The sequence below is a fragment of the Drosophila erecta genome, unplaced genomic scaffold (genome assembly GCF_003286155.1).
Source record: "Drosophila erecta strain 14021-0224.00,06,07 unplaced genomic scaffold, DereRS2 tig00000126-arrow-pilon, whole genome shotgun sequence".
NCBI lineage: Eukaryota > Metazoa > Arthropoda > Insecta > Diptera > Drosophilidae > Drosophila > Drosophila erecta.
In genome coordinates, this window is record NW_020825209.1 from 13,160,514 (window position 1) to 13,183,681 (window position 23,168).

The 23,168-nt window shown below is 45.7% G+C and overlaps 1 protein-coding gene across 9 annotated transcripts; it reads right to left on the reverse strand.

Annotated features, from left to right (window-relative positions):
* Positions 1 to 459: 459 nt before the first annotated feature.
* Positions 460 to 23,161, reverse strand: LOC6551687 (guanine nucleotide-releasing factor 2). Of its 9 annotated transcripts, XM_026982267.1 has the most exons (15): positions 22,683 to 23,126; positions 8,999 to 10,333; positions 7,777 to 8,379; positions 7,521 to 7,711; positions 6,909 to 7,447; positions 6,671 to 6,849; positions 6,428 to 6,604; positions 5,505 to 6,149; positions 4,029 to 4,140; positions 3,295 to 3,953; positions 3,015 to 3,183; positions 2,379 to 2,945; positions 2,181 to 2,306; positions 1,985 to 2,116; positions 460 to 1,919 (listed from the first exon to the last, which is right to left on the reverse strand). In XM_026982267.1, exons 2-15 carry the CDS (start codon positions 9,510 to 9,512, stop codon positions 1,787 to 1,789), a joined length of 4,746 nt encoding a protein of 1,581 aa, XP_026838068.1. In that variant the 5' UTR covers positions 9,513 to 10,333; positions 22,683 to 23,126; the 3' UTR covers positions 460 to 1,786. The 9 variants fall into 9 exon arrangements, with proteins under 9 accessions (XP_026838068.1, XP_015010609.1, XP_026838070.1 ...); XM_015155123.2 differs by lacking the exon at positions 8,999 to 10,333 and having other exon boundaries at positions 22,683 to 23,161; XM_026982269.1 differs by lacking the exons at positions 6,428 to 6,604; positions 8,999 to 10,333; positions 22,683 to 23,126 and adding exons at positions 4,879 to 4,902; positions 19,713 to 20,357.
* Positions 23,162 to 23,168: the final 7 nt, after the last annotated feature.

Consider the following 23,168-nt stretch of genomic DNA (forward strand, 5'->3'; position numbering starts at 1 on the left):
GTGGCAAAATTCCCTATCTCTATTAAACATGGATCTTTTAATTTTTACCCTTTTTTTTCGCAAGTTTTGATGAAAAATCAAAAATCCGAACATTTTTAAAAAAATTGTTTTTCGAAACTCACAAAAACAGTGATAGGGATACTTAGCTCTGTTTAAAAACAGTCTTGTATTTTTTTATTCCGCCACTTTTTTTTATCAAGTTATGGGTAAAAAAAACCATTTGAAAATATAATATTTCGTACAATAGTTTTTATTTTGATGACAACGCCTTTTTTCAATCCATATCCCATATTCCATTCCCCTCCCAATAAAAATACGTTTTGCGGATAAAGGAAAAATACATTGATTGTGGTAGCTATTTTCATTCTTCTTATGAATACACACATAACATTTAAATACAAATACATTTACAATTGAAAATTTTCTCTACATATACAAAATATTTTATTTAAAAATAGGTGAAAAAAAAAGAATTAATTGTTGTCCTTAGGTTCGTTAGCTTAGTAAACATAATTTATGCGCCAGCGGCAGCGGAAGCAGCAGCAAAAAGAAGGTCGAATTCACTAAACGCAAATTAAAATTGAGTTTTCATTAAAATGGCTATGGTGATCGGGAATTAAATTCTTCAAGTAAGCAGCCTTTTTTTCTGTTTCCCATTTCTAAATAAGAAGACAATATTCTCAGACGAGACAGAGTATTTCTTAGTAAAAAAAACAACTTGAGGTTGATTCCATTCAGTTTTAACTCTGCTTTACGATTAATATTTTTACACGCAATATCAATAAATTTATTCCTCACAGAATTGAAAGGAGAAGTCAAAGCTTTATTTAGAACTATTATTACATGCCCATAAATATTTTTTTAATGTTACTCGTACATTTAAAAGCAAATTGAATTTAGTTAATCTCCCACAGGTTCAGATTCCTCTCCTTTTTGTAACTTTAAAAGTTTCTTCAATTAATTGAGTTGCAAATGAATTTTTGATTGATTTGATCGATACCGCTTCTGTTTTCTGCTTCGTGCACTCTGAAATCTGATTTTGATTTTGAGTTCAATTTCATTAACATCTAACACACACGGGTATTTTATATTGGTTGTTTTTTTTAGAGAATTGCATATATAACGCGCTTGTGCTAGGGGTTGCTTGGTGTTCTGCTCGTGGATTGCATCGATTTATAGTCCGAGATATCGCTACATATATCGTCGAATATAGTTTGTCGGTTGGCCTCTACCTTCGCGTAGCTTGTTTTCAAAATTCGTTGTGTTCTTGTGTAAAAAGAGATCTCAAAACAAAAGCGAACATTGCTGATTTCTTGATTTCTTGGTTGTCTCTGGTGGTAAGTATAGTAAGTTTGGTGTTCTAGTGCTGGCAAAAGTCCGGGAAAAATGTTGGGGACTCGTAGACAGGGATTCGAATATTGGTGGGGAGAGTTAGCTGAGGTTGGGTCAGTGCCCAACCGTCATAGAGCTTAATAGTTAAACTACAGATCGGCTCGTTATTTGTACGCGGCTACGTGTATCCGTATCTGAATCGCTACATCTTAAGTAAGTAAATGTATGTCCGATCCGGCATCGGCTTGTAATTATATCTAGATATCTTGTATAATTGTATATATAGACAGAGAATAGCGAACATTATTGCTCAGACCCATTAGAATAGTTGTCGGCTGCTCCTGGTGCTCCTGATGCTCCATCCAGACGTGGCAACCGTTTGCACTGTTTAATTAATATGGTGTATATATTTCATACAATATAATATTGGTGTTTTGCTGTTGCTGCTTGAAGACTAATAGTTAACGGGGCGGCGGCCACGCGGCTTGATCTTCTCGGAAATCTGCCACATCTCCTCCTCGCCCATAAAGTCCTTGAAGTTATCAAAGAAGCGTATAATGCGCTCGTTGCGTCGAAATGGATAGGCACTACACCAGAAAAAGAACGTTGCTCGTGATCAATGGAAAAGGTGATTGCAATTGAAATAAATTACCATTTCTTAAAACGTTTCATGTTGTCAATTATGTTGTACTGCTGCCAGCGCTTAGAGAAGTTTATGACGCCCTTGGACAGGTAGTCCTGGTTGCCCACATGCACAAACGTCAGATCCTGCAGAATTAGGCCGCTGGAACAAACAAGTTTATTAGCTTTGGCTTTCTTGATGCCAATGAACATCAAATCATCCTTACATATAGGGTATGCAGGGCGGATTAGTTTCGGCCAGCGCCTGTCGATAGGCGCGAAAACTGGAGCTGGAATCGATGAGGGCGCAGAAGGATCGCACCTCCTCGGTGATGCCTTTTTGCCACTCCAATCTGCAGGACAAGTGGTGTAAATGGTAAATCAATGGCTTTAAGGGACCGAAAAACCTGGCCAATGGGACCTACCTTCTTATGGGGCCCGAATCGAGGGCCGACAACAGCGCCAAATATGAGTTGTAGTTGTTCATCTTGCGCAGATGCTTCATGATTTTGATGAACTTGTTCACATGCTTCTCCCGCTCCTTGGCATCCTGTAGTCGCAGGATTTTGGAGCGCGCCCAGTAGGACATCTTGTTGAAGTGCTCGGTGAACTTGTTAAGGTTGGGCGACTTCTCCTCGCACTGATCTTTGGCAAATAGTAATACTTCGGGTATCTCGATCTTTGTGAACAGCTCCGCATCCAGCAGCGTCATCTGTTCGGCAATCTCCAGCGACTTGAGGTCCAGCAGGCTAGGCTGGTTTCCTCCCCCAGCTGCACTGCATCCACCACTGCCAGCGATTCCCGCTCCGGCAGCACCGCCGGCTCCGCCCAACTCCCCGACAAAGCCGTACACCTTGGGCTCCTTGTACAGCGCCACCTTCTCCACGAACTTGTTGCGCAGCAACTTGGCCAAGTACAATTGACCAGAGCAAACCAACTGGTAGACGAACTCCACCAGCAGGCTCAACAGCTGGCTGGTAAGATCCGTCGACCTGCATGGAGAACACAACGATAAGCACCGTATGTAGTAATTCTGGAGGAATGTTGGTTAGGTAACTCACGTTAGGTCGTTGACGACTCGGACCAGCAGCGCAAAGGTCTCCTTGGCGGCCTTCTGCTTGTTGTCCTGCACTTGACAGAAGAAGTATGTGTAGCGATGGGTCAGCTTCTCGATCACGTCGATCGGCTGGATGAAGGTGCGAAAGGTGGTGATGAAGGCCTCACAGAATGCTGCACGAACGGAATGGAAATGGACAGAGACAACAGAGGAGTTGGGTAAATGACCATGCGAATGAGATTTGGTATGTTTGTGCTGCTTCTGCTTGCGCTGCGAATGCCTACCATTGTCGGCGACCTTCTGGACACGGCTGGCGTGCACGATGAGGGCGTCTATGTAGCCGCCCTTCACCTCGGGCCCGTCCTCCTCCCTCTTCTTGAGTATCAGGTACCGTGTGATGTTGACCTCTTCCAGCATGTTGATCAGCATATCCGCTCGCTCCGCCTCCTCCTCCTCGTCGGCGTTCTCTGGCTTACCAGCCTCGTGCACAGCGACCAATGGTCGGGCCTCCACCGCTGGTTCCTCTTGCTCCTCCAGCACTTGCGGCGTGGTTATCGGCTGGTCGGCACTGATCGCGTCCTCGCTCATCTTCATCTCGCCGGGCAGCTGATGCGAGTGACAGCAGAAGGTCTCCCCATCATCGACTTCGCTCACATTCTCATTGCTGTCTAGCACGGGCGAACGGGGCTCCGGCATCGCGTCCTCGCCGGCCACTGCATCGTTCAGCTCCTCGCATACGGTGGCCATCCGACTGTCCGGCCTGCCCGTCGACCCATTCTCGCCCAGTGCCGGCTTTGGACTCGGCGGCGGCGTGGTCACAATAATGGGCTGCAGCGTGGGCGATGCAACCATGTTTGTCGCCTTGCGCTGCTTGTAGTTCTTTGGCGGCAGGGCAGGCGGCATCTCGAGCTCCGGCGACAGTTCCTTGCTCATGGGCATGATGCTGCGAAGGTGCCAACAAAACGGGGTTAGCACGTTGGATTAGCCCAATGTTGCTGCTAGATACAACTTTACTCACTTCATAGTCTGGCTGTGCGAGATGTTCCGACTTATGTTGCAGGCGTGCATCGTGTGGCGGTGCTGCTCAATGGATCGCGTGGACGCCGAACAGATTTCCATGTACGCCAGAACTGTGTGCGGTAGGTAAGGCGAAATCGTTAGCAATTTCCACTTCAGCGGCAGTGGACAGCAACCAAAACTAAGCCGATCGATCGATCCTTGGACCCCCATCCCGAAGGTCCTTGTCTGTTCACCAGGTCTACAGGAATCGCAACATACAACACAGCACAACAAGTAACAGGACTGGATAGTAACACAGAGCAGGACATAGAGCGGGTTCGGGGCTTTGGACTGGAGGTACTAGCTCTGGACGGACTCAGTGGGTTAGGCGGAGCGAAATGGAAGCCAGAAAGGGACTAGGAACGGAAACTGCAAACAGGTGGCTGCTTGGGCGCCAAGTCAATGCCAAAGCGGCGCAGCAGCAGAGTTAACAGCAGAGCAAAAAGCCTCTAGCGAACTCGAAATGCTCTTTCCCTCATGGTTTCTAAATCTCTATTAGGTGGATGGCAAACGTATAGGTTCAAGGTGACATAATCACCCCACCAAGTATTATAAAAACGCTGCCCATCTTGTTGGGCCAAGGAAATCACAGCTCCATGGCGAAATAAAGCAAATTTAACCGACAGGTGTGTCATTCAGTACAGAGAGAAAAAAAGAGCATTGCAAGCTTTCCAAGGGCGACGCAAAAAGTTTGTTTCGTGGGTGATTTTGTATTGTTTCGTTTTTGTTTGGCATTTGGCGTTTGGCAGCAAAAGTTGGCGAAGTGTTTTTGTTTCGTGTTGGTCCTCTAGTAACACACACAGACTTACCCGAAAAGGCCACACTTTGAAACACTAGATGTTGGTTGGAACGATAATTTAGATGGGTTAGACTCTTGCGTACAACAATTTGGCAAACTTTCTTGTCGCCAGCATTTCTAGGGGGTTTGCGATAATGCGGGTATGTGCTATAAATAAAATGGTCTTAAAGAAACAAACAAATCTCGAAAAACGGACTGCTCTGCCTGGCTACCCAAGAGGTGATGACTGACTGACTGGCTGATTGACTGATTGACTAACTAATTGGAGGTCTGATTGTTGTGGTGTTTTTGTTTCGTCTGATTTTGTTTGGGTTTAACGATGACGGAGCCTACTAAATGGATCTGATGGGATGGATGCCGCAACAGGAGGACGGTGATAAAGGAAACCCCTGAAATGCGCTCAACAAACACCCATTAACTTACCGCTCGGCCTGGCCTGGGCGGTTCCAAAAATGACAATTAAATGATATCAAAGTAATATACACAATATGCACAACAAAAAACACACACACGGTACGAGATGCATAACCAACCAAATCGAAAAACGGGAGGAAAATAAAAAAAATACAAAAATAAGAAAGAAAAATAGGGAGAATCGATGTAAATAAAATGTGCATCGTGAGCAAACCGACTTACTGCTCTTCTTCTTCATGGGCAGCGGCGGTGGCTCCTGGTCCAAGTGGCGCTGGTCGAACGCACTGCAGCTGCCACTCCCCGCCAGCTGGAGGCGGGGTCCCTCGATCAGGCTGTGGTGCTTGGAGTGCCACTGCTGCAGCTGCCCGGCGGACGCGGTGTGCGGATGGTGATTGAGGTGATGGAGCGGCGACAGTTGCCGCAGCTCGGCCACCTCGGACTGGCTACTACGGTGACTGGCCCAGCCGGAGGAGGACTGCGCCTCGTCCAGCTCATCACCCACTACGGGTGACTCGTGGCGGGTTAGGCTGCTCCGTTGGATGCTCTTTGGCGGCAGGGCGGGCGCCATTTCGGCCGGCGCCATCGTCTGCTGCTGCTGCTCCAGTTCGCTGCTGCTGCTGCCGTAGCCCGTGGTGGTGCTGCTGCTGGTGGTTGTGGTGGTGCAGCTGCTGCTGCTCGAGGATATTTGACGCTGGCTGTGCAACACCGACTGGCTGATCTGCTGGTACTCGCCGCTGCTTCCGACCGCCGTCGACTCACTGATGCTAAACGCAATGTCCGAATTGCTGCTGGACGACTTCGTGGATGACTGGATGCTGTAGTCCGTCGTCTGTGTGGAAGTGCGAAACTCGCGCATCGACACGAAACCTGCCGGTGGAAGGAGATTGTTACAAATAGTCAAAAATAAGGAACTCGCTGTGGGAAACAGGTAGCCAAAACCAAGCGCAAATTAAATAATATGCCGGAGACAAACTGGGGAACGGATCAGGAGGCGGGCGGAGGGATAAAGCCAACTATTTACTACAAAGGCAAAACATATGTACAATTAAGCCTAACGATAAATTGGGAGGGGATTCATTGGGCACGTGCAACAGTTACAAAATCAGAAGCGGGATTTTAAGTAGGATGACTGATGTTCTGGGTACCCGATTCGTTTGAGAGGCGATTGCTGTTAGTTTCCCCGCCACCAGTCGCTGCAGCAGCTGCACCTTCGACTGCTCCTCCAGTTCCACCAACAACACCGCCACCACCGCCAACACCACCAGTCGGAAGTGGTGTCTGCATTTTGTCCTCGATTGCGGCGCCTGCGTAACCGGTGGATTCTGTACGGGATTCGTTAATTGGGGGCGCCACCACTTGAATTGGCGAAGCCCTGCGGCAATACTCACTGTAGCTGACCAACTTGTCCATGTCCTCGTCCATCATCGCTGGCATCTTTGGAAACGACCTCAGCTGCTGCTGCTGCTGTTGCTGATGGTGGTGGTCCTCCTCCTCGCGTGAGTGATTCAACGCCGAGTCAAAGGAGCACTGACTATTCTCATCCGGTGACCGCGACCGCACAGAGAGACTGTGGAAGATACCCCAGTTAGTGATTGCTGATGGATCTTTAGTGCGCAAGTCACTTACCGATCCACGCCATAGTTCAGCAGCGAAATATTGGAACTGCAGTCCAGGTCCGAGTTCAGACTGATATTATGGGACTGGGCGTAGGGCAGGGGACTGGCCTGATTGGAGGTGGATGTCGACGATGAGCAGCCGATCCCCGATCCCGCACCAGCAGATGCGCCCGGCTGGCTGCGTCGCTTGGGCGGCAACGGCGGCGGGTTACTGGCCCTATTGGGTAGCGGTGGCTTCGGCGGTGGACTCGTGTCGCGCAGGATGCTTTCGGTGCTGTGGGAGCCGCGCATGGGGTTCACATTGTGCTGCTCCAGTATGTCGCGCTCCTTGGGCGTTAGTGCTATGTCCGGCAACGAAGTGCGCTGGGCAGCTGATTCGGCGGCTGAGACGCGCATGATTCCAGCGCCGGGAACACTCACTCCCGGCGAGGCGGTGACCGCACCCATGATCTCCGCCGCCGCTCCAATGCCGCCCAAACCAGATCCACTGTAGCGAAAGGCGCACTGGTCCTGCTCCTTCAGCTTGCCCTGCGCCAGCGTAACGAGATTCTGTGCATGAACATGAAACCATGGAATCCTTTATAAGCGTACAGTGTGTATAAGGGACGTTATGTAGACTCACCCGCACAGCATCCTCCAGAAGATCAATGACTTCCCGCACATTCTCGTTGCTCAGGGAGGGGCACTCGCCGCTGTCCTCGGAGAGCATCACCTCGTCGCAGAGCTTGATGAGCTTGCCCAGGCTCTGGTAAACCTGCTGCGTGGCGCAGCTCATGATGGCACTGTTTTCATTCAGGGTGTAGGTTTGGATCACTGCGGCAGCGAAGCAAAATGATCAACAAGATTCGAAATGGAGCGACAATGGAGTAGATACTCACCGGAGTACATGCTGGCAATGGTTTCCAGAATGACCGTGCCGTTGCCCGGCAACACCTCCAGCTTCTTCTTCAGTATGACATCCCGGAAGTGCTTCAGGGCGTTCGAGATGTCCTTGACGTGCGTCTCCAGAGTTTGGGTGGAGCGCTGCACCTCCTCGGTGGTGGGCGGCGCCTTGGAGCCGTGCTTGGTGCGCGGACTGTGCGGCGAGTGGGAGCGACCCAGTGTATTGTTGGTGGTACGCATTAGGGAAATCTTCTCGATGAGGTCGTCCTTGAAGGAGCGCGCCCGGCGTGCTAGCTTGGTGCCCTTTAGACTGTTCTTGTGGCCCGAGGATCCGGCACTGGGTGGTGCCGGTGGCACTCCGCCTCCACCACCTCCAACACCTCCTCCCCCTGCTCCGCCAACCCGACTAGATGCTCCAGGCGTGCCCTGCAGCTGCTGGTGCTGCGAGTGATGGTGGTGCGTGGGTGGTGGCGGAGTGCAGGCGGTGGAGTAGCTGCCGCTGTTGATGCTGTTGTTGCTGCTGCTGCTGCAGCCGCCACCGCCCACTCCGATGCCACTGGAACAGGCGCCGGGCGTGGATGGAGAACTGATGCTGCCGTCTGCAAGAGAAGGTATTTTGCATTAGATAACATAAGATAACATTTTGGTAGCAATTATACGAGTTGCATAACTCGGACCTCACAATTAAGCGACTAAGACTGGACACCAGATTCTACATGTACATAAGTATATAACATGGGCTCCGTCTTTCCTGTTCGAGCAGCATTCTTGAATGCCAATTTGAAAATCAAAAGTTGCCCCATATAAAACCACAATCTTTGGCAATATATGGCAATGTGGGTTTCGTTTCTTACTTTTCTGCATTTGGTTAAGTAAGACGAACACTTTAAGATCATTCTAAAGTGGCTAAGCTAGCAGCGAAATTGAAAATCTTTCAGAGAGTTAGCCAAACAGCTTGAGGAATCTTGAAATATGCATCAATGCCCCTTTACAACGAAATACAGCCTGCACATTCGACTCTTGAAACGTGTATACTTAAGAGCGCAATAATTACAGCTGAAATGAACATATGTAATACAAATTCCTAGCATTCCCATTTCGGAATCGTTCATGCGAGCACAATCACTTTGAATTCGGAACTTTTTAAAGAGCCAAAAGCCGAGAAACCGATGAACACCACCCACCAAGCGAAAAGCCCGACGAGTAGCTTTCACTTACGGCACACCGCATTCTTGAGCGGCACAGGTGTGTCCATCTCCATATCCAACTCCCTGTCCACGGTCACATCCACGTCCACATCCACATCCACATCCATCTGCAGTGGAATCGCTGGCGTTGATAGCGCCAATCGTGCCAGCTTTTTGTATTTGCGACGTCTGTGGAATTTGATGCTATGCAACGTGTTGCCGGTGGCATTGAGGCTGTTGCAGGTGTTGCTGCTGCTGCTGCTGCTGCAGTTGCAGTTGCCGCTTGGGCTGTGATTGTTGTTGGAGTCGAACGGCGACCACGACTGCCGCTGAGTCTTCCAAAGACGATGATGATTGTAGTGGTGATGATGATGATGGAGACGGGGCTGATGATCATCGTGGCTGGCACTGTTCAGATACGGATTCCGATTCGGTTTTGGACTCGGACTCGGATGCGGTGGCAATTGCTTGACCGTGTACGAATAAAAATGCCAGCGGTCGGCCAGCGCACAGTCGCTCAAAAAAGATTCATCAAACTGCGGCATAATGTTGCATAATGGCAGCACCGGCGCAACACACACGCATAACAACAATTTGTTGTGGCTCAAATATGCTTGGCCAAAACACACAAACGTTGGCCCAACTGATTTCTCCAAATAGCGATAAGCGATAGCAGCCACATTGGTTTTGTATAAAATTGTTGATTTAAGCGCGATTGCCGTCGATCGATTGCAACATCAATTCATTTTTCTGTTTTGGCTTGTTTTACATTGGTTATTTCACTTTCAGTTTTAGTTTTCGGTTTTCAGTTGTATTTGCGGGAAAGTTTTAACCAGTTTCGACTGATAACAGCTATATCCGATTGGCAATTTAAGCGATTACCGATTCTAGCTTCCTTTGGCAACCGCCAGAATTATTCTTAGTCTCAAATTACTGCGATTGGCCATAGTGATTTCCGTATATTATTTTCTTCAGTGCCTCAAAAGGCCATCAAGCCCTAATTTCCGTTTCGTACTGCTGCCCGATTCTGGTAAATTGAACGTAATCAACTCCAAAGGCACTTGTATTTGGCTTTACGTATATTTCAAGTGCGATTTCCGCAATTTTCCCAATGGCTTTCCATTCACCAACGCACAAGCATCGCACTTTTGCATTTTTGAACTTGAAATATCAACAGGCTGATTGATTCAATCGCCGATGAGCGATAAGCAAACACTTTGCTGCACTTTCAGTGCAATTTCTTTCACTTTCAAGAGCAATTTGGCGCTCTTTTCTTTGCATTTTTTTCACCATCCATCCATCACGTTGTCGCACCGTCTCCGTCACCGTCTCCGCCTCCGCAGTGGGCAATCTATCTGGTTGGCCTCTGGGTGAGATGTTGATTAAATAAATCACAAATAAAGATGATTATATTTAGATGCTGGCGCTCTGCTGCTGCTGCTGCTGCTGCTGGTGATGCTGCTGTCGCCGGCTGTCGTCGTAGTCCGTTCGCGTTGTCGTTGTCGACTGGAAAGCGCACTGAACTATGAAAATCCGCAAGCGGGCCAAGCAAAAGACGACCACCGACCAGGCGGCAAAAGCGAGTGTCCGAGTCTTGGATACCCGCTAACCGGCCAACGGCAATGGCAACACATTAGCAATATAGCCATACAGCCATGTAGCCATGTAGCCATATAGCAATAGCAGCAGCAGCACGAGAGCCGCCGAGGGAAAAAAGAGCCCCAAATGGCACTTGCCCACCTGGCAATCGCCCTCTCACCATCTCTCCTGATCTCTCCTGCTGCTCTCGCCACATAGCCAACTTGGCCACATCGCCACATCGCTCTTTCTCGCCAAGATTCATCAAACAAATCACACATATGTACATATGCACATCGCTGATAATCGAAGCGGGCTACAAAAGAATCCATTCAATGTGGCTCGGAAGTCGTTGACTATTCATTATACAAGTATATTCTACATAGTGTATATTCTCAAAGATTTGATCATTTGGCAACATTGAGACGACAAGTTATTCCACTGCTTATTTCTCGCTGTGCAGCCCGCGGTTTGCGCCTCTTTTCGCCCGGGAGGCTGCTCTCCATTCGCACAGCTCTCCCTCCGCCAATTATCAATCAGCTGGCGCACCTGAGAAATAGCCCACAGAGCCGCAAGGGGGTGGGGGGTGAGGGGGCGGCAATTGGGGGCGGTGAAGGGGCCAAGAGGCAAGAGGACGCCGGGCGGATTTCTTCAATTTGCAAGTGCTGCTCGTGACTCGCCTTGGAAATGAACTAGCTGCTGCGCAAATGGGCGAAAATCGAAGGCGTCGCCAAAAGTGACTAAAGCAAGAAAATAAATAAAAACAAAATATCCCAAGCATAAGCGTACAAAACCAAAAAACAAGGCAAAAATCGCCAGTAGCTGAAATGTATATGGAAAGCGGAAAAAAGCCCAAGTGTATCGGGTTAGCGGCTAAAAAGAAAGGCCATCATTGTTAGGGTTACTGCTTATGGCTGGAAATCGGGCCGAAATCGAGACCTTGAGTTAAGGCCAAGCTGAAATCCTGGCCAATGGCGTAATTAAAATAGAATACAGCTTGGCTGGCGGCTCCAGTGAAAAGTTCATAGTTTGTTGCCGCTAATAGGACTCCGATTTCCGTCTTTAGCTGAATTCCGGCTTATAACTCATGAAATTTCCTTTAAAATATGCACATCTATTAATGCATAGAAAATTCAGTCATACAGTTGTTTCAGTCATAGCAAGAGTTCCATTAGTTCTAACAAAATTTGGATTCCAAAAACTGTGTTAAGAAAAAACATTCCGGGGCATCGCGCAACAACGCAGCTTATAGTGGACTGTTTTCCATAAGTTCCAGGAACTAGCAATTGCAAAAGCATTTCACATTTCAGATTTCACATGACCTACTGCCCGAAATGGGTTTTGTTTTCGGCCACCCCCACCCACACCCCAGTACAAAGGAGCAGCACCAGAAGTAGCAGTCACGTTCACCCAATTAATTTGGCACGCCGCACCAAACCAAACCCGATATCACTGGAAGGCGACTGCACACAATATCGCACAATATCGCCGAGAGTGGAGAGCCACTTTGCATGATTAGGAAATTGGATCAGGCAACGGACCCGGCGGGTTTGGAGCCGCCGAGCGGGTTGGACGAGTCGAGCGGAGTCGATCAAGAGGTGATTTCAGTTCTGGTTCTGGCCAAAAAGCAGAAAAGAGCCCAACAAGAAGGCACACACCAAAACACATTCGAACAGTGCAGCCTGGCGATGGCGAACCGAGACACTTGTTCAACAGTTTTTTGTTGGCATTTATATGTATGTACATAACTAGATGTTTTCATCTTCATAAAATTTCAATAACGAGGACAATCCTTCACAGTTGCGCAATCTGTGGGCTTTAGATGGAGGTTGTGCCACCTAGCGACGCCTCACTGTACAGCAGCAAACTGGGCTAGGCGGATTTAAGGCAGCTGTCAATAGAGAAACAAAGGGGCTAGGATCGGGGTGCGAGGAGCAGAACGAGAAGCAGTTGACACCGAATTCGGTAATTGGCACACCCGATGAAGACGACGATAATGAAGATCGCTCATAAAATCAGCGGAGGCATCATCGCAATGCCATTGGGTCGCGTATGCAAAGTCCTCGTGGCCCGCAAACTTGACCAATATTCGCGAGTGTCGCCCCTCAATTGCCGACCAGTTTCAATGTTGCTGTTATTGCTATTATGCAGTGAAAACAAATACTCAGTGATCAAGATCGAGCACTTATGCCAGGCATTCTAATAATCACTTCTCAAGTCGATGGAAGTTATAGTCCCCAAATCCATTTAAGTTCAATGTGGTTTAATGCTAATGCTTTTGATTAGATAATGATTAGATAGGCGACCCCGCATTTGCACAGTGTATGTATCTTTAACCAGTTTCAAGAGATAGAGATAGAGAGATTGAGAGACTGAGAGTAAGCCTATTAGCGGTAGCAGCTAAAAAATCGCGAAATGTAAGGCGAAAGAAAAGCCAAAACCGCAAAATGTAAAATGCCGACTGAATGAGCACAGAAAACAACAACATCAGCAGCAGCAACAAATAAATAAAACAAAGCCGACGAATTTCTGTTTGGCCTATGGAATGGAATGCTATGCTTTCTAACTGCCGCGATCGCGATAGTTCCTGAACATATATGTTTATAAACATACGCACGTAACATATGTCTTTCTGAACATATGTATATATTTGGCTGCAGTTGCCCTGCACGCACATGGGCGTCCAACAAAATAATTAAAAAACAAACGAAACTCTGGCCCACATTGGGCAGAGCAATCAAAATCGAGTAAATGACATAATCTGTTGGAAAACAAAACAGAAGCAGCAATTTCCATGCAAATTGCCCATTAAGAGCAACAAAAACACAATCTCAAGTAGTCAAATCAACTAAACGATTGAAGCTGAAATGTAGGCATTTTGCTTTGCTCACTGTCGCATTAATTAGAGTAGCAATTTAACTATTTAACTAGTCATTAAGGCAATGTTTCCAATGGACCCCGCGGCATTCGTTTGACCCAAACAGCACGTGTCAAAATAATAGCACTGAATATTGACGCACTACACTTGGCAACATTAGCTTCTGCTGGCCAAAAGCGAAGTAATTACTTGTAATCATTTATGTTCGGCTGAGCACTGTTATCTTGACCGCTGCTGTGGATGCAGAGCAAATGCCTGTTAATGCCATGTTAACTTTTCGGCTGTTAACACTGCCGCTCACATGCTAATTTACATATGTACATATATGCATATACAGTGTCGCGAAATGACCAATTTTGGTGATCAAATCGTCTGTGTTTCACACCACAAAGCTCTCACTTGTGACACACCGCAGTTGTATTTGCAAATTAGCAATTGAATGTCTTTAGGATGGATTTTTAAGCCACGATCCTGAGTTGTAATTATTGATTTTGCGTTTTTCGATTGCTTTTTTTTGAACGAACAGCATAACGAGTTTTTCCCCCGGTGCAGTTGACAGTCAGGTGTGTCTTCAAAGGGCTCATGTGGATTCCATTTCATTTGACAGTCACTGATTTATGCTTGGGCATGGCTCATTAACTGATCACGACTGGTTTTCATGCCGGCAAAGTGCATCGCACAATATCCAATGTGTGGTGCACTGGGAGAAATTGCTATTGCTAACTAATACTGGCCACCTTGTTATCTTCATGTGCATCTTTCTTTACTCCTTTACCATTGGCTATTTGCTATTTGCTGTTTGCCCCCACGAAAGCCAAACATACCCCGCCCCGCTTCCCCTTCCCTGCCAATGATGACGTCACTCGCAGGTGCTGTCATCAGAAAAGTATGTGCATTTGTTTTCGCTGTGTACGATTTGTGGGATTTGTTGGAGAGAACTCAATTGGCAGCCACTGCGTATGAGCATTATTCCCACCATGGCATCGACAATGCCATCGAGTTGCTGAATTACACATCATCGTGCTTCTCCGCCGATTACTCACTCAAGAATTGTCGCTTCGCCCTTTTTGTATTTGTGTATTTGTGTTGTTTTGTTGTTTTCTTGTTTTGTTGTAGCTAATTTTCCAGCCGCCGTGTATTATTTAACTTTTCACCCCGCGCAAACAAACGGAAAAGGAAAAGCACACACCTAAAAAGTATATGCGGCCACTTGAGTTCCGATACTTTTTCGTATATGTACATACATGCACATATATGTTTATACGAGTATATAATATATTTTCTTTTTTTTTGGGGTTCTATAGTTCTTCGCCGATGGAGTGCGTCGGTAAAAGGCCTGTCGTCCGTTCCCGGCAACGGTTAGATAACTTTTGAACAGCTCGTCGTCATAATTAATAATGCGCTGCAAACAAACAGCCCGAAAAAGCAGCGAGAACAACTAAGGAATGGCACAAACAAAAAACAACCAAGTCGAAGAAAACCAAAAAAAAATATAAAAAAATAATAACACGGAAAAAGAAAACTCTCAAAGCAGCGTAAACGAAAACGAAACTAAATTTTTAAACGCACTGAGAACAAAAGCTGTGCTCAAATCGAGATTCGAATTTGCACTACAGACATACTTGCAAAATGTGTATTCCTGGGTATTCCAAATTTCGGACACTCATTAGTCATAGTTATTGGCGATAAGCCATATACCATACACAAATCATGAATAATCGTATTACACATAAGTTGATCCAAAAGAAATTCCTATTAATTTCTTAGAATAAGAATGATTTTCCAATTACAAGACATTTTACAAACGCTCGATTAGTTATTGACGCACAAGAACATTTGATCGATACATGGTAATGTTTAAGTACTCATCATAAAACTTGTTTGTCCGCTGCTTTAAGAACTTTACACAGAATTTAGTCGCATATTTTTCTCGCCATGTAGAAAAGTGCGTGACCTATTTTACTTATTGTTTCCCGTTTATTAACACATCTCACTGCTCTTTCCAGAATTATACAAACTGATTTCTTGTTGATATAAGAACCAGAATAGCAGGCCGAACTCCAAACTTTTGATACTGCTTTGTTTATATACCTTGAAACGATTGATTTTTCCCGGTGTATGCGAGGTATAAACGGGGTATAAGGGGTATATGGCGTTTTGTTTTATTACTTTTGAATGCCTACCGCATAGACAGGGCAACCGAGCGACAAACAAAGCGAGGCTGAGAAGCCTATAGAGAATTGGGAGCGATGACGATGACGGCACAAAAATAATGACTACGACGATGACGTAGGCTGTGCGTGAGTGTGTGTGCGTGGTGTGGGTGTTTGTGTGTTGGGGGTTGGGTGTCGCCCACTACTTCAAGAACTGGATATGATGGTACATGTGGGGAGCAATAACAATAACTTCTTGGATCAGAAAACTAATGTGCACCATAAAATTATAGCGCTATAGCTTCAAACTTTTCTTTCTTTTTTTTGTATTTGAAAAGTATTGTATGGGTTCAAGTTATGGATACGAACCACGCCGGATTGCCGACTTTTTATGTTAATTATCCACCGAAAGTTGTGCAAATTAATCGCTTCAGTAAATCTGATTATCAACTAAAGGGGAAACGGTCAAAAGAGATAGGGCGTGGGGTGAATGCCCACCAATTAATTCGGATTTCTCAATTCTCAATGAAAACTCTTTCACTTTCGATTGGAATGGAACGGAATGGCTCGCTGAATGAAGTCTTCAATTCGATTCAAGCAGGTGGTTGTTGTGCCGCCATAATAATAATAATAATAATGAAAAGTGGGGAATCGAGGCGAGGGGGCTGACAGACAAACCGAAACAACTGCAACAATGTAACTGTCCAATAGACACGCTTCAGATGCGATACTCTTGACCAGAAAGCAAGACAGCAAGCGGCAGCTACACAGATTGAAGAATGAAAGTTTCGCACCCCAGAAGAAAGTAGTGCGAGGGGCGAGGGGAGAGGAAAGAAAGATTGGGCGGCCAGGTGAACAATTACGACATAGAGCGGTGACGATATGGAAAACGAAATGAAATCCAGAGGAAAGCAAAAGTGCAGAATGGCAATTGTGTAAGTGAAAAGCACGGAGTACAGAGCACTGGGCACAAAGCGCAAGGCAAAAAGCATAAAGCAGTTTAAAGAAGCCCACAATCGAGTTGACATAAACAAACATTTGTGGGGGCGGCCAGAGGGAAAGCGGGAAAGTGCCATGTCATACGTGACCATAGATCCAACAATGGCCACCAGCACACAGGTGTGTGAGCCCAGCCATCTAGCCAGCCAACCAACCAGCCAGCTAGCAAGTTTAGTCCAGATTTCACTCGGGCGCCAATGGAAACCCACTCGGCCCACCTGTGACCACACACCGAGCTTAGGTATATACATAGGTACATCAAATGGTGGCCACTGCGAAGACATCTCTGCACCTGACACTGCCAACCTTATCTCCTTTGACCTCAGCGTAGGATTGCATTGGTTTATTCGAAAGCATTTCAGTCGAGGTCAAAGGTTTCAAGAGCTAATAACTAGAGGTGTTTTTCCAAGCTGGAGTCCCTTGTGCAGAGCATCCAATCCGTTGCAGCTTTGCTAAGGCATCGCCCATTGTATGTATTTAAACGCTGGCCACATTTTCCCTTTGACTTGGCCGCTATCTCTTAATCGTCGCTCGTTTCAATTAAATAATTTTCAACTCAGGCGAGTCGATAGACCGTACATCTATGAAATTGAGGCATCTGTCGACGGGCACTCACTTGGTCAATTAAGATCTCTTTGTGCCCGTCTCCTGCAGTCGCTCCGTGGACGAATTAGCACTGGGCCGCACCAAACAGGCGCCCCCAACGGATTTCCCAGGCAAAGGTCAGGGTCAGGAGGCTGGCACAGCCACAGGAACAGGCACAGGAACAGGCACAGCCAAAGCAACAGCAATACGATAATAAAAAGCGAGGCAATCGAGCCAATTCCCGGTGGCCATTGCCATTGACCTGCCAACTCGCATCGCATGTCACCTATCAGCCGCAAGCGGACGCACATTATTCCCGGGAAGCTGAACCCGGAACTCTCCTTTGGCCGGCAATTCCCCCTTTTCCATTTTCCATCTTCCATTACCCGTTCGCCATTCACCATTTGCCATTTGCCATTTGCAATTTGCCATTCTCACTTTTCAATTCTCGATGCCTGATTCCTGATGCCTGATTCCTGGTACTCGCTTTGTGGACACTCCGTGTGCTTCCGTTTGGTGTCCTGGCCACAAAGCCATCAATTCCCGACACTGGAGCGCCTTTCTTTGGCCGCAATGTGACAAAGAAACGCACAAATCTCTCTTCAGAGGAAAAGTAAAGTGGAGCATTTTATATATTTTCATCTCGCTGAAAACTGCATTTAGTTAGCAAACATGCAGTTTTCCATGGAACATGATCGTACTATTATTAGAATATTTTTAGTGCTAATAAACGCAATATGGAGTTTATCACGTTCGATTATTGGTTTATTTTATATAAATATGTGCCCACAATTTCCAATTGAAATACGGCCCAGTCCGATCACAAATCACATAGTTCTGCGAAGAGCATTGCGAACCATCAATGCTAGTACTAATATATATAACAAAGCCCTTTTTTGTTTTGAGTGCAGTGCTATTCATTGGTCGAAACCCAAGAGGCGGCAACAGGTGACCAGCAGTAGTCAACAGCTTCCCCCCTTTCTCCCACTTAGAAAGTGCAGTGAAAGCCAACACGAAATTGTTCAATCAACAACAATTAGACAAAACCCTTTTCATGTTTATGGAATTCCCATTTACATTTGCATTTGCATTTGCATTTACATTTACATTTCCATTTCCATATCGCCAGTTTGGAGAATGCTTTCATTCGTTTTCGCCTGCGGCATGCCAAAATGTCGTTGGCAAACACGTCGCACATCTCATATATACGAAATATGTATACTATATGATACTTCTATGTCCCAAAATGCTGGCAGTCCCACCAATGTGGACATGTGTTAGCGCAGACATGGAGTCGCTCGATTAGATTAGATACTACTGACGACAGCCACCACATTGGCTAATATCTGGAATACCATTGACTTTATGGACCAGCTGCCTGGACTTATTGAATCACTCGTACACCCATCTGGTGTACATATAGCACGTTAGATATTGTTACTGGAACACAATAACGCAGCCTAGAACCCAAATATTCCATATTCCATATTCAACACATTAAGGATTTCCCAAGCGAGTATGTTACATCCAAATGAATAGCTCTGCAACTGAATCACTTGCCTCGTTCGTATCCATTTCAGAAACGTAATATATCACAAGCAGTCAGTTGCTCAATTTATCGGACAAATTGATTCATCTTCCACCGGATGAAGTGCCCACTGTAGCCGCATTGGATTTGGATTCTGATCAATTTGGCCGATTATGCTCGCCTAATTTGAGGCAATTGCAACTGGATGAAAATGATAGAAATGATGATTTGCCAGTGGCCATTATTCCATTATCTCGATGAACGATCGCATTCCACAGAGCACTATCTCGATCACTATATCTATCTCTATCTCTATCTCTACAACTATAGCTATATCCATCTCTATCCGACGGGCTCAAGGCCATTTACACATTCAACTGAAATGGAACTGAAAACTACTGGCGAACTGGAAGCGGAAAAATGAAAACTAGCAATTGTGTTGTTTGTGGCTTTTTGTCAGCGGGAAAATTGCACACGGAGAAATAATCATCACAAATACGTTGAGTTGTTACACCTGTCTTTGATCTTGAAATAGGTATATTTTACTGAGCTATCACATCGATAAGTGTAATGATAAATTAGTTTGCTAGCAAAGTGCGTCCCCTTCAAAAGTGCATGCATTTAACTATGGAAATCCCCATTTTTTAACATGGGTTAAGGTTATCTCGGCGAAATATAGTCATGATGACATATCTCACATGTAAATCCAGATAACGTGCCTCAGTTTCGCAATATTGTTAGTTGAATTGTTAGTTAACACGTTGTTTAACTTTACTATCGGCAAACATAATTAAGCTACTAGGTGGCGGTAAAATTGTTTGCCACCCGTCAGACAAAGCCGACTAATTTCACTTGTCAGGGGCTATAAAAATATTGTGCCATTTCGTTTTGAAACGTAGATATATGTACATATGTACATTATCGTAGTATCTTTTGTGACCTAAGCTATGATCAGATCCTTAAACTTCCTTGCACAGCATTGGTTGTTGTGCATTGGGGCTCACAGTTCACACATGATACGTACGCATACTGGTGGCTCCATTCAGGCGCTGATCGAGGGGCATCGTGGCCCCCACACCGATCCCTGCCACACTCGCGATGCCCGTACCCGTTCCAGTTCCCATTCCCAAATCCATCGCATCATCGGCACTGGCAGCGCGATTAAAGGGTCGCGGTTTGCGATTTTTGAAGCGCAGGCGCAGCTCCGTGTTGAGAACGCGCATTATGTCGACGGGCGGAAATCGATGGGAATATATATAAGCACTGCATGCACTAAGTTAAACAAAAAACACAAGCGGAGGAGGGGTTCTTTCTGGCCTTTTGCTATTGTTTAGCTGGTTTGGTTTGGGGCGCGGGAATTGGAGCAAACGCATCAACGACTCCAACTCAATTTGTGCCCCGCATCGATCGCTTTCCGATCACTGATCACTGGAGCACTCGGGGAAAAAAAAAAAAAACAAAACAGAACTAAAATAGACGCATGATTTCGGGGCTCGCCGCTATGTATGATATCACACTGCTTGCAAATCACGAGCTATTCAACGACCATTTATTCAACTCGACTCGATTTATGGTTTGTGTTTCCGTGCGGAGAGACGCCAGGCACACACCGTTGTTGTGAAAATTTCGCGTGCGACTGACCGACCGAGCTGAGCCACCCAATTCAACCCAACCCAACCCAACCCAACTAACCCAACAAAACTGAGTCAACCTACCATACCATACTATACCGCCGCCACCAGCGGCGAGCAGTAGGCAGGCGGTAAGCGGTAAGCGATGAGCGGCAGCGGTACGCGGTGAGCGGCAAAGCGATGAGCTGCGAGCGCACCAACTCTTACAATCTAATCGCGAGACCACTGGGCAGAGCGCTCATCGCCAGATCTGACAGTCTAGCTACTTTCCCCGCCCCGCCTGCTGCCTTTCAGCACTCCCTTGAGCTGCATAGCAGTGACTATTAAATTACTTTTAAATGCTGTGCAATACCGTGCGGCTAACTTTGTAAAGCCACTCCACAAGCTCCATACATGCATGGCTAATGCGTTGCGTAACTCAAGTTCTTGAACAGAAACTAACCAATTGGAAAAGAAAATAGTTGCGACTAGCTTTGTGATTAGTTTTTATTAGTACCGATAATCTGCACTCGTTTCTTTCGAGTTCAGTAAACTGCTGACTGCTGACTGTTGACTGCTAGTTAAAGGCTCGCGAGTGTGACGGCCAGTGCCTGTTATCATCGTCAGGGGCTCTTATCAGGTTGATGGAAACATTCAAGTCAGCTGGCGGCTCTTTAAATTTGCACTCGCAGAAAAAGGTAAACACCGAATGAGCTTAGCACACACAGAAAGGCAGACGTTGCCATTAAATTTGTTTTTTTTTTCAAAATTCATGTTAGTGGTCATGCAAAGTGGGCGCCAAGCCAATGAAATCCACACAGAAACTACAAATTAAATAATTAGCTGAAAAAGAAAAAAAAGTGCCCAGATATTTGCTTAGAATTTAAGGCAGTTAAATTGCCAAGGAAATTCAATTGCAGGCGAATGGAATATCCTTGAAAGGCAACTTATCTGGGCAGCAACAAGTTCCAATGCATTTTCCTCGAAATCGGAGCTCTGCTCATTAATTATAAGCTAAAAGCTGGCGTTGCATGAAACCAGAATCAACAGGATAATGCTGGGGCAAACAGAAGTGCAATTATAAACGGACACCAGGCAGCAGGAATTGTGTTTCCAGGAATTAATTAAAACATGGGTGGGGAATGGTAACGAATGGTTGCAGGATTCATATGCATTTTCACCCACTTCACTTTCCCAGCGTTCTAAATGCTAGTTCCGAGAGCAAGTGCATTTTCCGGGAAATCACAATCCCTGGCGTTTGGTCGGAATCAACAGAATAATAGACGGAAAATAGTAAATCACATAAAATAGCACATGGAACCTGATATTCGCAAGAATTTAATAATGTGTGCGTGATTGGGATGAAATTCAAAATTAGTGCTCCATATGTGGGCAGAAAGTGCATGAATATAGTCAGCAGGTCGTATTTTCATTGAAATCACACATTCGTCGCACTTTAGTTAATCGAGACTTGCTAATTTGTGTTTAAGCCGTATAATTAATTACTCAGATAAATTAAGACCGTATTATTAGTTAAAATAAAAAAATATTTCGGTTTTTATTTATCTAATTATTGTTGTGAAAATCCTTGCCTACTTTTTTGCTAAGCCCAAAAATGTGTGGAAATATTAATGATATCGTTTCCAATGGCCGAATTCTGTTAAGGATTTTATCTAAGTGTAAATGAGTCCTATGCATCCAGAACTCTAGTTAATAAGGATTTTCGGAGAACAGTTAATTAAAATAATTCCACAGATAAGCAAAGGTCAAATGCAATCGGAAAATTCCGGGAAATTTTTAAGCAGTTTCCATATGGGATGCAAAAGTGAAATTCTATGGGTTAAGACAAGAGGAGGATAAATTCCAATTAGGATGACAGCCTTTTATCCAGGTTTCAAACCATGTGAATTTAGGAGGAGTTTTAGAGGAAAAAACCAAAGAGTGTGTGTGTGGGAGCGGTGGTGGGGTGCAGGGGTGATGCGAGGGGCAAAATGAAAATAGGAAGAGGAAATGGAAATGAAAATGTTTGCCTTCGCTTCTGGAGTTGTTCGTCCAATGTTTAACACTTCTGGAGGAGAGGCAAATGCAACTGCAGCATCTAAAAGTCTAAAAATAGACTTGTTGACAGCTCCCAAAACGAGCAGCAGCAGCCACAACAACAAGAACAACAACAATGAAAGACGGGGGCGTTGCTGGATAAAGGCGGGTGCGGGGGTGTGGGAGAAGCAGAGGGATTGCGGGTAACAGGAGCAAGGGGATGAGGAGGAGACAGAGGCATGTGTGTAAACGATGGAGGCGAATGCAAACGGTAAACTGTGTGGAAGTTGGAAGGAAAAGCCAAGGAGTCGCAAAAAAAAGAGAGCGCTAAAGAGCGAAATACTGACCGATTTTCTGCAGTATATTCATGATGAGGCCGTCTGTTTTCGCCAGGATTCACAGATTTCCCTCTTGGCAATTTTCATTCTCCTTTGTCCACAATGAAATTCGGTTCTTTTTGCTCATAGCCGCCAGCCAGTAAATATAATTAAAAACACGAAATTCTCCTTCTCTTTCACACGCACATTTTCGTTCTCCGCTTGAGTAGTATTAGTATTTGCTCACACACACCGTACAGTATTTTTATTTGATATTTCGCCCCGTCTCGCTCTGACTGCACATATATGTATATTTAAATGTGTTTGCGATCCGCGCATCGTATTCACTGGAATTCAGTCGCACTCACACTGCACTTTTGGCCGGCTCTCATTTGGGCCAAAAAAAAAGAAAATATAAAAAAATAACAATACAGTTTTAAACGCGCAACACAACAACAAAATGCGGTGACCGTTGCGCAGTGCTGCTAAAATGCTTCCCAAACAATGTGAAAATAG

What these genes read in the sequence shown, in the direction of transcription:
- LOC6551687 (XM_026982267.1), bottom strand. Translation starts at nt 9,512, where the DNA reads ATGCCGCAGTTTGATGAATCTTTTTTGAGCGACTGTGCGCTGGCCGAC. An exon ending in TCGCACAGCCAGACTATGAA is followed by an intron (nt 3,954 to 4,028) that starts GTGAGTAAAGTT and finishes GCACCTTCGCAG; the next exon opens with CATCATGCCCATGAGCAAGG. An exon ending in CGAGTCGTCAACGACCTAAC is followed by an intron (nt 2,946 to 3,014) that starts GTGAGTTACCTA and finishes TTCTCCATGCAG; the next exon opens with GTCGACGGATCTTACCAGCC.